We start from the raw sequence: 15,864 nt of genomic DNA on the forward strand, positions 1-15,864 counted from the left end.
CCTCAGGTGGCTGAGACACAGCCAGGCCAGGAGTTCAGGTAACCACCTGAGGGGGGCAGGCCAATGACTCATCCTCAGACTCTATAATCACTGGAATCCCTCCAGCCACACACACCCCCCCCAGCTCTTGCCAGCTCCAAATTCCCGTCTGGGCCACAAACATAGCCGTTCCCTCAGACACACTCATTCCCTAGGGCCCCAGACACAACAAACCCTCTGCCTAAACACGGCTAACCCTTTCCCGTCACCCTCCTATCCTCACCAGATTGGCCCAGCTCCTTTCCTCATTGACACCTGGGAGAGGGAAGGAAGGATGGAAAGAAGAGAAAGAGAGAAGAAAAGGTAGGGCTGTGGGGGCCCAAACATCAGAGAGGAAAAGGGAAGAGAAAAGACTCTCTGACTAAACACCCCCCACACAAGTACACGATTCCTCTTTTATCTGCCTTTTAAAAACTCTGGGACTTTTGTAAGCCAGCATCCCCTGAGTACCTATAATCCTCTCCTGTCTGTCTTTTTGAGACCTGAGGCCCTGCTTGCCTGGGGTATTCCACACCAACAAAAAGCAAGCAAAGCGTGGTAAAGGGCAGCAATGGCTACACTGAGGCCAGAGGCCCAACCAAACTGGCTAGGGCTGGGGGCCATGTGGTAGACTCTGGACAGCATCCCCTGCAATACCCCCTGACCACTCACTTAGCCAGCCACCCGCGGGAAGGCTTCACCCTAGTTTTGCTCAGAAGGGACAAGGGGCTTGTATATTTAGGAAGGAGGAAATATTCCCATGGGCTCACTTCCGCACAAAAGCAGCAAAGTCTGGGAAGAAGTCAAGTCAAACGTCTGCTCCTTACCGCATCCGAGCACCAGGCACACATGGGACTCGCAGCCAGGCACTGCCGGCAGGAGCTCACACCTCGTGTGGTGCAGATGTTGGGCCCTGCAACAGAGAGACAAAGGCATTAGCATCTAATTTGGCTTGACGAAACGCCATTCAAATGTGAACAGTCTTTATACTGTCAAAAGACAGAGAAAAGTCTGGGAGGAGGAGGAGAGACAAGCAGAGGGACAAAAATAGTCCGGAGGAGCCCAGCCAGGAGGCAAACCACAGGCATTGCCTCGACAGAAGCTCCCATCCTCCCTGCTTCCCCTAGCTCAGCATTCCTGGCCTCAGCCAGGTAAACCTCCTCTCCCGCAGCGCCCCCAGGAAGGCCTTTTCCAATCCAAGGAGCAGAATGAGGAAGACCCATTTCTCCCCATGACCCAGTTATCCTGACAGTTCCTTTATCCAATTTTCTAAAGTTGCCCCTTTGCCCCCAGCTGGTAAGACCGCAAATCTATTTTTGGAGAAATCATGCTGATCATTGGGGTGTTTTCCCAGTATCCCTGAAACTTCTTATCGAGCTGAATGTCTCAGTCTATTTTATGATAGTGTGACGGAGCTCTTTTCCAATATCTGGACAAAAACATACCTAGAAAATGCAGATGTACACACACACACACACACACACAGAGTATCGTTAAGAAAAATTATTCAAAATTTGGAAATAGGCAAAGGGAATACTGGGTGTACTTCCAATGTAATGAGGAGTGTTGACTAGTAGACCCACCATGCTGAGAGATTATCTGATTTTCTAGGAGTGTGTACCTTTGTTTGACCTCTATTGATTAGGATATTTTACAACTCTGTAAGAGTAGAGGGTAACTTGTAGAAAACCAGTAACAACGGAAATGATTCTTGACAAGAATAATGTATATGATTCTTATCCAACAGCAACGCAAATGATTTCTGTCTGGTAGAAATGGGAACTCACAAAGGTTAGAGTTCATTGCCTTGTAGAACATTAACCAATTTTGACTCTAGGAGATAACTGATTACAGCATTCCCATGACTGACCAACTAGAAATCTCCCTTCCTTGAACTCTCTTTTGAACTAATCTTAATATCTTATCAGTTTCCTCCTTAAGTAAGTTGAATAAAATCTTTGACATGTGTTCTTTTCATAGTCGTATGGGAATCATACTTTTAACTCTTTGAAAATGACATTTGTTAAGTATCCTGTTGAGTATCCATCTCAGGGCCTCAGTAGGGGCAGAGGGATCTAACAAAAAGGGTACACATACATTCAGTAGACAGTGGTTCTCACTAAGTCACCCACTAATAATGTGGCCTCGGTGAGTCATTTAACTCCTCTCAGCCTCCGTTTCTTCAACTCCAATATTCCCAACATTTAAAATTATTTACATATCTACCTTAACAACACTGTCGCCCAATAGATGTTAAGCCTCTTGAGGCCTGCCCAGCCCAGCCCAGCCCAGCCCAGCCCAGCCCAGCCCCAGTGCTTGCTTGAAGGAGATGCTCAGTAAATACATATTGGAGCAAACTGAAAGGTACTGGACTAGATCAGTTTTGTTTTGTTTCTTAAGTAACTGACCTCATTTCTCCAAATTGGGCATAGAATTCCAATATAAAACATGCAAATTTGTTGAAACAGTTCCTCAGACAAGGTAAACTTCCACTGTTTTCCTAAAAATACTAGATTATATATGGAATCCTTGAAGCCCCTCCTGGAAGCCCAGGTTTCCTCAGAGCCTTGAGTCTAACTTCAAAGGCCTTTCCCAACTCTAAAATGCTGCAAGTGGGATCCACTATAAGCCCCTGAGTAACCTCTGGGACTTTAGCCTCTGACTTGACTATAACCTCAGCGTTCAAGTGCAAGTGTAAGGACTGAGAGGTGGGAATTCTGGCAGTGGTTCCAGGCCTGGCCCTAAAGCATCAAGGCCAACTCCGAGTTGGGGCAGCCGTCAGCCATGCACTGTCTGTAATGGAAGAAAGGTAGCCAGTCTTCCCAGAGCTGCCAGATTCAGAATGCCTCACCGTTCAGAACCAACAACGCAACCAGGAGGCCTCTCCCTACAACGGCTGCCTGGCCATATCTTAGCTCACAATTGCTCTTTTCCCAGCCACAAGTGAACACAGCCTCCCTTTAGTGCCTTATTGGAAAAGTTCTGAGAGGAGCCTGGCCGGAAGTATTGTAGGTATCTGTCTCTCTTTTGAGGTTTCCATGGGAATCAACGTCCAGGGGGTAAGTCTGGACATAAATGCCACTGATTTTCATTAGGGAGAAATGCACAAGGAGGCCTTGTGAAGAGTTAGGACCGTGGGCACTGTTAAATTATTTCTTTAAACTCTTCCCAGTCTATCCATTTATCCATCCATCCATTCTTAAATTAGCATTTCCCTACGAGTCCTTGACTTGTAGCTACAACAGAAAGCCATGCCAGATGTGAAATAAATAACAGCAGGCCCCCTCCCAGTGAATGGGCAGTCCCTGACCCCAGATGAGAAGAATGGAGGGATTTGTTCTTTAGAAAGCCATGCCCAGGGAGTCGGTCACCCAGTTCCCCTTACCTCCTCTTTGTAATGAATCACAGGTTGATATGATGAGAACGAATGATCTCCCTTGATACCCCCCACCAAGACCTGCCACCGAGGGCAGGTTCCCTGGGATGTAGTAGCTGAGAGTGACTGACTCATCAGAAGTCTGCGCCTGGGCCAGGCTGATTCAATGAGCTGCTGCTCTGAGGCCACCCCTCCCTCCTGAACATGTGGAAGGAGTTTGGGCCTCTGTTTCCAGTCATTCATAAGGCCTATGTTCCTGCTCAGCCTCAGGGGCCCAGACAAAGCCCTGCTGGAGAAGCAAGAATCTTCCACTTCCTCTTCCAGAACTTTGTCATTGAGAGGAATTGACAACCCCTACCACCCCTTCCCTCTGATAGTTCAGCAGGGAAAGAAGGGGGACTGGCCCTGGTCCTCACAGGGGGATCATAAGGATTACAGGAACCAATCATGTCAAACTCTGAGCACAACAGCTGGCACACAGAAGGTTCTCAGTCAAGGCCGCTGCTGCTACACTGGCTGTTGTTTCCATTGTTGCTGTTTTTATCCTGAGTCCCAAGCTGTTTGAGGCAGGTGAATGTTTTACTTTCTCTTTCTTTTTTCCCTGAAGACACCATTCTACAGGACACTATACACACAGCTGAGTATGCACTGAACAGCGGGGTGAAGGGGGTATGGAGCCAGAAAGCATCAGACTAGCGTAAAATGATGATTGTCAGATCTAACTTCTAAATGGAGTCAGGAATATTAGTGTTCAAAAATCCAATCTAAGAGAGATGGCCAAGAAGAAAAGACCAATTAGAAAAGATAGACAAGCTCTGCCAAGAAGTTTGCCTGGAAAGTAGAAGCAGAGGCTGTGGTTTGGCACATCAGCCCAATTCACAGAACCAGAAGAGAGACAAAGGATGGGAAAAATGGAGAGAAAAGGGGACATGGGAGTTGCAACCAGTGGAAGTCATAATGCGTCAATGAGAGCTATTTTGAGAACATGTTGTTCAATTAGACAGGATGTCAGAATGCAGAATGGGCCACCCTAGCGAGGCAGGGAACTTCAGCAGAGGGCTAGGTCAGAAGGAGAGGTGTTTAGAGGGAAGGGAGGATGATCCATACTGCAAACACTACAGACATCTCTCTTACTCTGTCAGAGAGGAGTTCTGGCCTGGATCCCCAGCCCTGCCACTGACCTTTGACTGGTCACTGCCTAATTAGGTCTATGGGGATACTGGGTGACTCAGGCAGCGCCTAATCTTCCATTGCAGTCACCTGGCTGGGTGAGTCATCCAAGAACAAAACATCTCATGCCAACTGCCCTATGGATACACAAGTGATTTCTCTAGAGCAAGTTGCTAAGAAAGTGTATTTTCTTTCTGTTCCTTTGTTATATGTAGCGGCAGCTCAGTAATCCAAGAAAAGGGAGAGAGACAGGAAGGCGAATTCAAGGTTACACATACCTCTGTGCTCTGAGCAAAAAGCTCCAGGAAGCATCACCCAAAGCAACAGGAAGTCCAAACTACCATATTTCATCAAATCTAAGACTCTGGATGTAGGATGAATCTTGATTTCAGAGATTTTAAAATGTAAAAAAAAGGGGCTGGCCCAGTGGCGCAGCGGTTAAGTGCGCACGTAGCGGGTGTTAGCTCAGGGCTAATCTTTCTCAAAAAAAATAATAAAATAAAAATAAAAATAGGGGCCAGCCCTGTGGCTGAGTGGTTAAGTTCACGCGCTCCACTACAGCAGCCCAGGGTTTCTCTGGTTCAGATCCTTGGCGTGGACATGGCACTGCTCATCAGGCCACGTTAAGGCGGTGTCCCATGTACTACAACTAGAAGGACCCACAACTAAAATATACAACTATATACTGGGGGGATTTGGGGAGGAAAAGCAGAAAGAAAAAAAAAGATTGGCAACAGTTGTTAGCTTAGGTGCCAATCTTTAAAAAAAAAGAAAGAAAGAAAGAAAAATAAAAAATAAAACATAAAAAAAATGCATCAGAGCCCATTAAATATGATATTTAACATTGGAAGGCATTTTTGTATAATTTGCCAACATTAAAATATGTTATGGGTTGAACTGTGTCCCCGAAAAAAAGATATGTTGAAGTCCTAATCTCCAGTACCTGTGATTGTGACCTTCTTTGGAAATAGAGCCTTTGCAGATACAATCAAGATGAGGTCCTTAGGGTAGGCTCTAATCCAATATGACTGATGTCTTTATAAGAAGAAAATACCACGTGAAGACAGAGACACACAGGGGAATGCCATGTGACAACAGAGGTAGAGATCAGAGTGATGCAACTGGAAGGCAAGGAATGCCAGGGACTGCCAGCCACCACCACAAGATAGGAAGAGGCAAGGAAGGATTCTACTCAGAGCCTCAGAGGAAGCATGGCCCTGCTGATACCTTGATTTCAGATTTCTAGCCTCCAGAGAGAATAAATTTCTATTGTTCTAAACCACCGAGGTAGAGCAGCCCTAAGAAGCTAATACAGAATCGATTTGCATTTCCATAACATATATGACATGATTTTAAGGAACATTGCCCTGAAATACTTTGCAATGGTTAATTCACCTATGCATAACGGGGAAGTGGTTACTTTAGCTTTATACTTTCCTACTAACATATATCAATGGTGTTGACATTCATTCACTTACTCAACAAATATTCACTGAGCACCTACCTGTGCCCAGCACTGTCCTAGGCACTGGAGACACATTGATGAACTAAACAAACCCCCTACTCTTGTGGAGCTTAAAATTTAGTTAGAAGATGGAAAACAAAAAATACACCCCAAAAAAAGCACAATTTCAAACAGTGGCAAATGCTTTAAGAAAATAATGTAGGATAAAGGAATAGCATCAATGAGGGGAGGGGGTCTCCTTTAGAGAAGGTGGCCAGGAAAGGCCTCTCTCAGTTGACATTTCAAAATGATATGAAGGCGTGAGTCATGGGAAGATCTAGGGGATGAACATTCCAGAAAGAATCCATGACAAGAGCTAGATAGACCTCAGCCTGATAAAGAAATAGCAGGAAGAGAGAGAAGGAGGAGAGAGGTGGAGAGGCAGCTGGAGAAGCAGTCAGGGACCAGAACACTAGGAAGCTGTAGCCATGGTAGAGAGTGTGGCTTTCAGTCTCCCTTTGGTGGGAAGCCACTGGAAGAATCTAAGCTGAGGCGAGCAGAAAAAGATCATCCTGGCCACTGAGAGAAAGGCAGACAGTAGGGGAGCAAGACAAGAAAGAGACCAATTAGGAAGCTATTACAATAATCCAGGCAACAGATGGCAAGGGTATGGATTTGGAAGGTAGTGGTGTTGATAGTGTGGTCAGACCCTAGATATATTTCAAGGACTTGCTGATGGATGGCATGTGGGGCATGACAGAAGGACAGGAAGGATTTTGCCCCAAGCAAGTTGGATCCCCTTGGACAAAGCTCAAATATTTTAACCACTGGCCATACCCTTTCACTGACCTTTCAGGCAGTAGGCTCTGCCCTTGTAAGTGAAGCCAGATCACGTCTGGTTATCATCTCCAACTGGGTTAATTAGGTAGATATCCATATGCAGAACACCGCATAAAGCCCATCCTTGGACAGAGTCCTGTCTTCTGTATGGTTGAGTTCTAAAATTAACACCCAGCCCCTGGGAAACACCAAAAGGGCAGGGGTAGTAAAACAAGAACACTATTACTGTGTCACAGTGGACATGATGGGGAAAGCGCACAGAGTGGCAGGCAGGAGACCTCAGGTCCAAAGCCGCCTTTGCCATTCTGCTGGCTGTGTGACCTCAGGCAAGTCCCTTCATCTCTCTGGTGCTCTCTCTAAGGTCCAGTGGCTCTTTGATTCTGTCACGTCCTTATTCAAGAACTTAGAATTGCTCCCTAGTATTTAATTGGTCTAAACCAGCCACATCAGCCAAGCACTGGAGACCCTAACCAGCTGCTTCCTCTCCCCCATGCTCCCAAATTCGGACGTAATACTTACCTCACGAGTTGTTAGGATTAAATGAGAAAACGTATGTGAAAGAACCATCATCTATAGTGGAAGCTCAGTAAATGTTGGTTTCCTTCCTCCTTACTGTCACTCTAATCACTTCCTGCACTAGGAATGCCCATCCCCCCTCCCCTCCACCTCAGGGTCAGACTACGAAGGCCCTTTGTCTCCAAAAGGATATAGTGAAGAAATCAGTGGCCAAGAGACAGGAGCCCCCAGGACTAGCCCCACCAATGCCACTAAACTAGTTGTGGATCTTGGGCAAGTCACTTCACCTCTCAGGGCCTCCCTTTTTGTTTCTCTGTAGAACAGTGTTTGACGAGATGATCTTCAAGGTGCTGCCAGCCCTGGAAGTATATATTCCAGCCAGAAAGCAGCAACAGGGTACCTAATACTCTAGGAGGCCTAGCATCCCAGGGCCCAAGACCCCTCAAACAACGCACTAGTGTCCCTTTCCTCCTAATGGCCTAACTGATATTTGATTCAAATGATGCTATCAAGTTCTGGAAAATCTTATCAGCACAGGCCCCACCTCCCATCTGACTCAGTCAGCACAGAGAAGAAGCGAGCCTGTACCAAGCCCTGCTTGAGGCCCAGCCCGGCAGTGCCCTGCTGGTGACCCCTCGGCATCCAGTGTCCAGTTCTGCTACTTTTCCTCCTCCAGCTCATGCTAGTGGGCATGCACAGCAGGCAGTGGTGCTGTCACCAGCCCTCGCTGCCAGCTTGTCTTGGTAGGAAGGCAAATTGGTCCCATCACTTTAGAGGACAATTTGGCAAAATCCGCTAAAATTTAAATTTAAAATATTCATGTCCTTTGACCCAGAAGCTTTAGTTCAAGAAATTTCACCTGCAGAAACACTTCAACAAACGTGATAATAATGAACCAGGACGTCCCTGCAGCTTTATTTGTAGTAGCAAATAATTGGGAATGAGCTCAATGCCGGCCAACAAGGAACTGGTTAAGTAAGTTCTGGTATATCCATAGAACAGTACCTTCTGGCTAGACTTATAGCTTTCGGGATAAATAATAGAGATAAACTGACATAAAAAGATGCCTAGCATATACTATTAAGTGACAATGATCCTATTGTAGATGATCCTATTTGAGAAATATTAATAATGATAAATAACTGCATATGGTGACATACACATAAGAAAAAGTCTCTGCAGTAACTGTCAACAGTAGTTATCTTTAAGGACAAAACTATAAGGAACTTGTACTGTCTACATTATCCTATTTCTGTACTGCTTGTCCTTTTTTTTTTTACAAGCTGAATTACCTTTATAAGCTAAAAGAAAATTAAAGCTAATTTTAAAGGTCCTCTGTTCTGCCTCCCTTACTCCATTTGCATTCATTTCAATGTGGGTTCCCCAGAGGATAGTTCGCTTTCTACAAACTGGAACGCCTTCAGCATCAAAACCTCATAGCCTCTTGGAATCCCAAAGTTCAGTGGAAATTCAAGAATAAACTTTGTCTGGCCCACTACCACAGCCTTCAGGAACCACCCAGGAGAGAGCGTGGTCTGTTCTCAACTTGCAGAAATCCCAGAACAGAGACACCACGCTCCCCCTGTCTCTGGGGCGTTGGTCAAATCTGCAGGCAGTGCCAGCAAAGATTTAATCTGGAGGAGTATCATGCGTGGTGGCTACAGTAGGGGTTTGGAACCATCAGTAGATCTCAGAGACCTAGGTTTTCTCTATCCAAGAATCCCATTAGCAAAGAGATTCAGGGTTGACTACAGGGACTTTTAAAGTGGCTACTGAATGTGCCTTTTGCCAAACTTCTGGAGCTCTCTTCTAGTGTGAAGTTTTTCAAGCTTGTTTTTAACTTCAGGACACCACCCCCACCCCCACCCCGCCCCACTTTTTCCCCCAAAGAACTCCTTACAAGGAATTCCATATTATTAATCAATCAAAGGAAGAACTTTTCCAGCGGACGGTGGCGAGGGGCAGGAGAAAACCCAAGTGTCTCCCATCATCTCCTTCACCCACTTTGCAGCCCCTGAGACTGAGGCCCAGAGGTAAGATAACTTTTTCAAAATCACCCAGCAAATTGATGAAAAAGCCTGCAGAGCCGTGAATCAAACATAGGTTTCTCAATTCCAGACCCACAGTTCTTTTCACACTGAGTTGGTTTTTTCCATATGAAAGGAAGTGGCTTTTTTAAGTTTAAAAAATATAAAACAAGTTTAAGTAGAGGAATACACACACAATACATGCAAGAGGAAAAAATCTGAATAGAATACGCCATCTGATTAATAGTGGACATTATGGGGGAACAGAATTAGAGGAAAACCAGCCATTTAACTCTCCAAAGTTTTTCTTATGATGACCATATATCACCTCGTTTTCTCCTTGAACATCTTCACCAACTGAACTAAGAAACACTAGGTGGAGGGTAAGTAGTCTTTTTGTGGGAACATGACAGAAAAACTTATAGCGGGTTGTTTTTTTCAGAGATGCTACCAAAAAATGTAAAAGGTAAAATAGCCCCAGGTTCATTTAACAGCTTCTGGCTCCAGGGATTGTGACATATCATATTTTGCCGCAAAATATCCATTGCTTTTAGGACTAAGAATAGTAAAAGTGCTGGTTGCAGTGAAATCCTCTCCCATATCCTGAAGATATTACACCTTAGCATTTGGGAAATCTAACGGCTTCTACATGGCCCAAAAGCCTCTTTAATAAATGGTGCTGGGAAAACTGGACAGCCACATGCAAAAGAATGAAAGTAGACCATTATCTTTCCCCATGCACAAAAATAGACTCAAAATGGACCAAAGACTTGAAGGTAAGACCTGAAACCATAAAACGACTGGAAGAGACTATAGGCAGTACACTCTTTGATATCAGACTTAAAAGGATCTTTTCGAATACCACGTTTACTCAGACAAGAGAAACAAAAGAAAAAATAAACTAGTGGGACTTCATCAGACTAAAGAGCTTCTGGAAGGCAAAGGAAACCAAGATCAAAATGAAAAAACAACCCACTAACTGGGAGAAAATATTTGCAAATTATATATCCGATAAGGGGTTAATCTCCATAACATATAAAGAGCTCACACAAATGAACTATAAAAAAAACAAACAAGTCAATCAAAAAGTGGGCAGAAGATATGAACAGACATTTTTCCAAAGACATACAGATGGCCAACAGGCACATGAAAAGATGCTCAACATCACTAATCATCACGAAAATGCAAATCAAAACTACACTTAGATACCATCTTACACCTATTAGAATGGCTATAGTTACCAAGACAAAAAACAACAAATGTTGGAGAGGTCGTAGAGAAAAGGGAACCCTCATCCACTGCTGGTGGGAATGCAAACCGGTGCAGCCACTATGGAAAACAGTACAGACATGTCTCAAAAAATTAAAATAGAATTGCCATATGACCCAGCTATCTCACTACTGGGTATTTACCCAAAGAACTGGAAATCAACAATTCAAAGAGACTTATGCACCCCTATGTTCATTGCAGCATTATTCACAATAGCCAAGACGTGGAAGCAACCCAAGTGCCCTTTGATGGATGATTGGATAAAGAAGATGTGGTATATATATACAATGGAATACTACTCAGCCACAAAAAAAGACAAAATCGTCCCATTCACAACCACATGGATGAACCTTGAGGGCATCAGGTTAAGCGAAATAAGCCAGACAGAGAAAGACAAACACCATATGATTTCACTTGTATGTGGAACATAAACAAACTTATGGACAAAGAGAATAAATTAGTGGTTACCGGGGGAAGGGAGGCGGAGGGTGGGCACAAAGGGTGAAAGGGCACACTTATAGGATGTATGACAAACAATAATGTACAACTGAAATCTCACTATATTATAAGCTATTATGATCACAATAAAAAAAGTGTGTTCCTAGAGATAGTGCGTACATGGAGAGGAAGACAGATTTTATAAATTTTTTGCTGGTGAGTTTCAAATTTAAATAAATACCAGCAGTTTACACAGGGAGAACAGGCAGTGTCATTTCCCTGCTCCCACCTGCATTTCCACTCGTGACCTGAACTCCATCAAGCCGGTGATCTTCCGGCTCAGGAAGGGCCAGGGTTCAGGAGAAGGCAAAAGAGAACGGAGTGAAGTGGAGGCCAGCTCTGTGGGCAGCAGAGGGGCTGGGTCAAGCCAAGTGGCTTATCCCTGAAGCTGCTCAGTCACTACCCCAGTTAATTATCTGTCTGCTGATTCATGAGTTGTGGTTCTTGTGGGCATGCTTCCTGGCTATTCCTGCCAACAGGGGCAGAAGGATTCTTAGGGCTGAGAGAGGATGATAACCAGAGATCCCGAGTAGAGCGGGGAGTCGCGGAGGAGGAACGTCTATCAGGAAACTCCAGTCATATCCAGACTCCCCCTCCTCACTGTTGCCTCTTTGTCCCATCTTATGCTGCCACCAGGAGATCTCTTGCCATTCACACTCACAATTTTGAGTGGTTTAGAGGAGAATGCTGCCCTCCTGTGTGTCTCTCGCCAGAAGAGGGGAAAAAAGGCAGACAATTCAGAGCGTCCCCTGAGTTTCTAGCACTCTCAGATCAGAGGTCTAAATGGCACAATAGTGCAGAGATCCAAATACCCAAAGAACCCACGGTCTCAGGACCGGCCTGGTGGCACAGGAGATAAGGTAACAGGTTCTACTTCGGCAGCTAGGGGTATATGGGTTCGGATCCCGGTGCAGACCTACACACCACTTGTCAAGCCATCCTGCGGCAGGCATCCCAGATATAAAGTAGAGGAAGATGGGCACAGATGTTAGCTCAGGGCCAGTCTTCCTCAGCAAAAAGAGGAGGATTGGCAGTGCAGGTTAGCTCAGGGCTAATCTTACTCAAAAAAAATTTAATTAATTAATTAATTAAAAAAACAAAAACAAAAAAAAGAACCCACGGTCTCAGCTGTATTCTAATATTGTCCAGAATACCCAGATGGAGCATTTGAGGATCTTCTGTGAATGAACACAGATATCCAAATGATGGGTTTCTTAAAGTGAGCATTTCACCTCCAGATGTCTTTTCATAGCATTTCACAGATACTTATTTTGGCTGCCTACGTGCCAGAACAGGGCATAGAGCATTGAACAAAATAGGCATGTCCTTCTCCTCATGGAAGCTGAAATCTTATGAATATCTTTTGCTTTCCTCTTTTCCCAGAGACAAGACTTAAGGTTTTCTCATGTATAAGCAAATGGATGAGGCTCTCTCCTCTTTGGCCTCTTCTGTAGGTCCTTGCTGGGTGAGAGAGGCTGAGATATGCCAAGCCACCAATGGGAAATGGGTTGAAATAAGGAGGTGCCTCCTGTCACATAGGTGTGGGAAAAGGGCCCCATTCTGGGAGCCTGGATTGCACTCATGCAGGAAGCAGTAACACCTCTTGCCTTCAATCCATGGTACATACCATGGATAGCAAAAATAATGACAATAGTAGTTGCTATTTAATGAATACTATTTTGTCCTTTTATCTCATTTAATTGGCATAATCATAGAAGTACTGTTTTCTCCACTTTACAAATAAGGAAACTGAGGACTCAAGAGAGTAAGTAATTTACCCAAGGTCACACAGCAAACAAGAGGCAAAATCAAGAATTAAGCCCACATTTGACTGGCCTCAAACCATAGCTGTCCCTTTCCCTAGCCAACAAGCCTTCCTCCCACGTCTTTCCAGGCCCTGAGGGGTTCCTGCAGAGGAAACTTTGGTTGGAGAGTTTCCAGGATATAAACTCAAGAGGAGAAATCAGCACCTCAGCTCAGACCTCATCAGCTTAGATGGGGATAGCAAACAAAACTTGTTATCCATTAGGTCTCAGGTTACAATAAAGACCTATATGCGGGGAAGCCAAAAACCCAATACTTCTTGGATGATGCTAAAAAGATCATCTTTGTACACAAATTCCAAAACTCAATTCTACCCTCAAACAACCCCTCTTCTCCCCATACAAGACTCTCCTACTCTGGGACAGCCTCCCTGTGCCACACCCGCCCAGCTCTTTCTGTGTCCCTTCAACATTGTGTGTCTCAACACAACTCTCCTACTCTCATCCTGCCACCTGTTTCCCCAGGGATCTGATGAGAGCTGCAACCCAGCCACCAACATTGGGGGTGGGGGGGATTTAAATATAGTCAAAACTGCTTTTACTGGGGGCTTATTACTCTGGAGCCCTGACTCTAGAGCCCATGTTCTTAAATACTACTCTACCCTGCCTCTCAGAGGGAGCCTGGGGCTAGCTCAGCACAACCCATCACCACTGCTGGAATCGCCCAAACACAATGAATCTGTGACTAGATCTCCTAGAGAACTTTTAATGCAAACTTAAGGTATGTCAATGCAATGGAATCCTATATGGATCATTGCAATTTATAAACCAGATCAACAAAAGATATACCAGGAATGAAGGGTGGAGGGAGAGACACCCAAATAAAATACACTCTTCATCTTCAATAATATTGAACCAAGCACTATGCTAGGCTCTATCTTATGTTACCTTACTTACTTCTAAAACTGAAAGAAAATATGATTAGACTCAGAAATCATCCAGAAATTCACAAAGCTGTGGATGTGAAAAGAAAAGAAAGCAAAAAAAATGTTTTACATTCATAGAAGCAGGCATCTCCTAGGAGATACTGAGTAGCCCTTCTGTATTTCCCCACTGCCCCCATCAACAGCAGGGAGCATGTGAACCAAGACTCTAACATCTCCCGGGGGCAGAAAGCTGGAGACTCACACTTCCGTGCCATGGTCATCGGGCTGCTCACTGCAGCTAAAGACATCAGTTGACCTAACGGAGCCTCTATCACATGGGAAGCTTCAGCAACAACTTAAAGAGCTCGCTATATATTATCTGTAACTCCTCCATCAAGATCACGTTCATAGATTGTAGTAATGGTTTCACGGGTGTATACTTATTTCATCAAGTTGTATACATTAAATATACACAGCTTTTCGTATGTCACTCATCCCTCAATAAAGCGGTGTTTTAAAAAAGGTTTTGTTGCCCTGTCCTGTATCATCTCTCTCTTTCTCTCTATGTACACACACCAAGTCTTGAAGGCAGTCATCAAAGTATTTCTGAATAACTACCTTTGAAATGGACTTATCAATAAATCTCACTTTTTAAAAATACATTCTGCAGGATCTAAATTGTCTTACAATATACATGCTCCCTTGTGCATCCTCCGCAGAGGAATGGCCCCAGCGGACCAGGAGCCAGAGTTCTCCCTGGGAAGGTCACCAGGGCTCCAGAAGGACCAGGGGCAGCATCCCTGGGCTGTGCTCTGCTCTGCCCCTCCGCCCTCTCTCCAGCACCAAACAGGCCGAATGCCAGCTCTCTTGGCAGCTGATGGTGTGTGCAGTAGTAGGAGAGACAAAGCCAGGGATCCAAGCCAGCACCAGGGACCCTTGGCGTGGCTCCTCGCATACACTGGAGATTTTTTGGATGCAGGGTCTGTCCCGGAAGCAGAGGCACCGCTGCCACCTGGGAACACTGTAAGAGACAGAGCCCTCATCTTTCTTCGAATCGCTCCCGTGGGAAGCCACTAAGTAGAGCAAAAAAAAAAAAAAAAAAAAAACCGAGAGAAAAGAGAGAGAGGGATGTCGAGTAACCGGCAAACCCGCGCGCGCCCACACACTGCATCCGAGAAGCTACAACCACATCCCTCTGCCTTCACGCGGGAACAGACTCAGGAAGCCCCAGCTCGCCTTGGCCACCCCGGCCACTTTTTCTTCGCACGGCCGGGACCACCTGCGATGAGCGCAGCCGAGGCCGAACACGGGCTCAGAGATGCGCACGCCGAGGGCGTCCGGGGCAGGCGCCCAGCCCGGCTAATGGCCTCCGCGTCCCAGGTAGCCTCTCACCCCTGCCACTGCGGGGCCGGGAAGGTCCCCAGCTCCGGGCTCGGACGACCCCAGCCTGGCCCGCGCTGGATTCGCCCGCCCGGGTTTCCTCGCTGCAAGTCTGCAAACTTGGCTGCGGCAGGACGCGCGGCGCGGATCACCCGGGAACTGCGTCCCCGGGGCGCGGGAGCCTCACTCACCTCCGACGCCGACGCCCGCCAGCGCCCCCAGCACCAGCACCGCGGCCCAGAGCAGCCGCGCTCGCATCTCGTCCGCCCGCCGCCGCGCTCCGCCTCGGCCGCGCCCGCCCGCCCCACAGCGAGCAGCGGCGCCCGCGGCCACTTTTCCCGCAGCGGGAGGGGAGGGGAGGCGGCGAGTGGGACGTAACGGGGCGGGCCGCGGACTCGCGCTCCCTCCCCTCCGGCCCTTTTCTGGACCCTGCGCTCGAGAAGGGGCGGGGGGAAACTGCGGGTGCTCCCTCACGGCCTCGATCCGCAGGAGAGGAGAGGCTGGGACCGCAGGAGGGTCGCGGGCGCCTCCTCCGAGACATCCTGGTCCCAGGGGTCCGCACCCGGGCATTTAGTATGCTTAGAAAGGCCGGGAGCCTGTGACCCCTCTCCTGACCTAGTCCCACCTCTCCGGGGAC

General features: G+C 46.4%; 1 protein-coding gene across 2 annotated transcripts in view; it reads right to left on the reverse strand.

Annotated features, from left to right (window-relative positions):
• ITGB3 (integrin subunit beta 3) overlaps window positions 1–15,618 on the reverse strand; it is a 49,674-nt gene extending 34,056 nt beyond the window's left edge. Inside the window, exons 1-2 of one of the 2 annotated variants that reach the window (XM_008535012.2) lie at window positions 15,419–15,618; window positions 846–931 (exon numbers count right to left, since the gene is read on the reverse strand). In XM_008535012.2, coding sequence (XP_008533234.2) covers window positions 846–931; window positions 15,419–15,485 — 153 coding nt within the window. In that variant the 5' untranslated portion in view covers window positions 15,486–15,618. The remainder of the gene's footprint in view (window positions 1–845; window positions 932–15,418) is intronic. The other variant, XM_070561752.1, reaches the window with a different exon arrangement.
• Between the last annotated feature and the right edge of the window lie 246 nt (window positions 15,619–15,864).

This window comes from Equus przewalskii, chromosome 10 (assembly GCF_037783145.1).
Source record: "Equus przewalskii isolate Varuska chromosome 10, EquPr2, whole genome shotgun sequence".
NCBI lineage: Eukaryota > Metazoa > Chordata > Mammalia > Perissodactyla > Equidae > Equus > Equus przewalskii.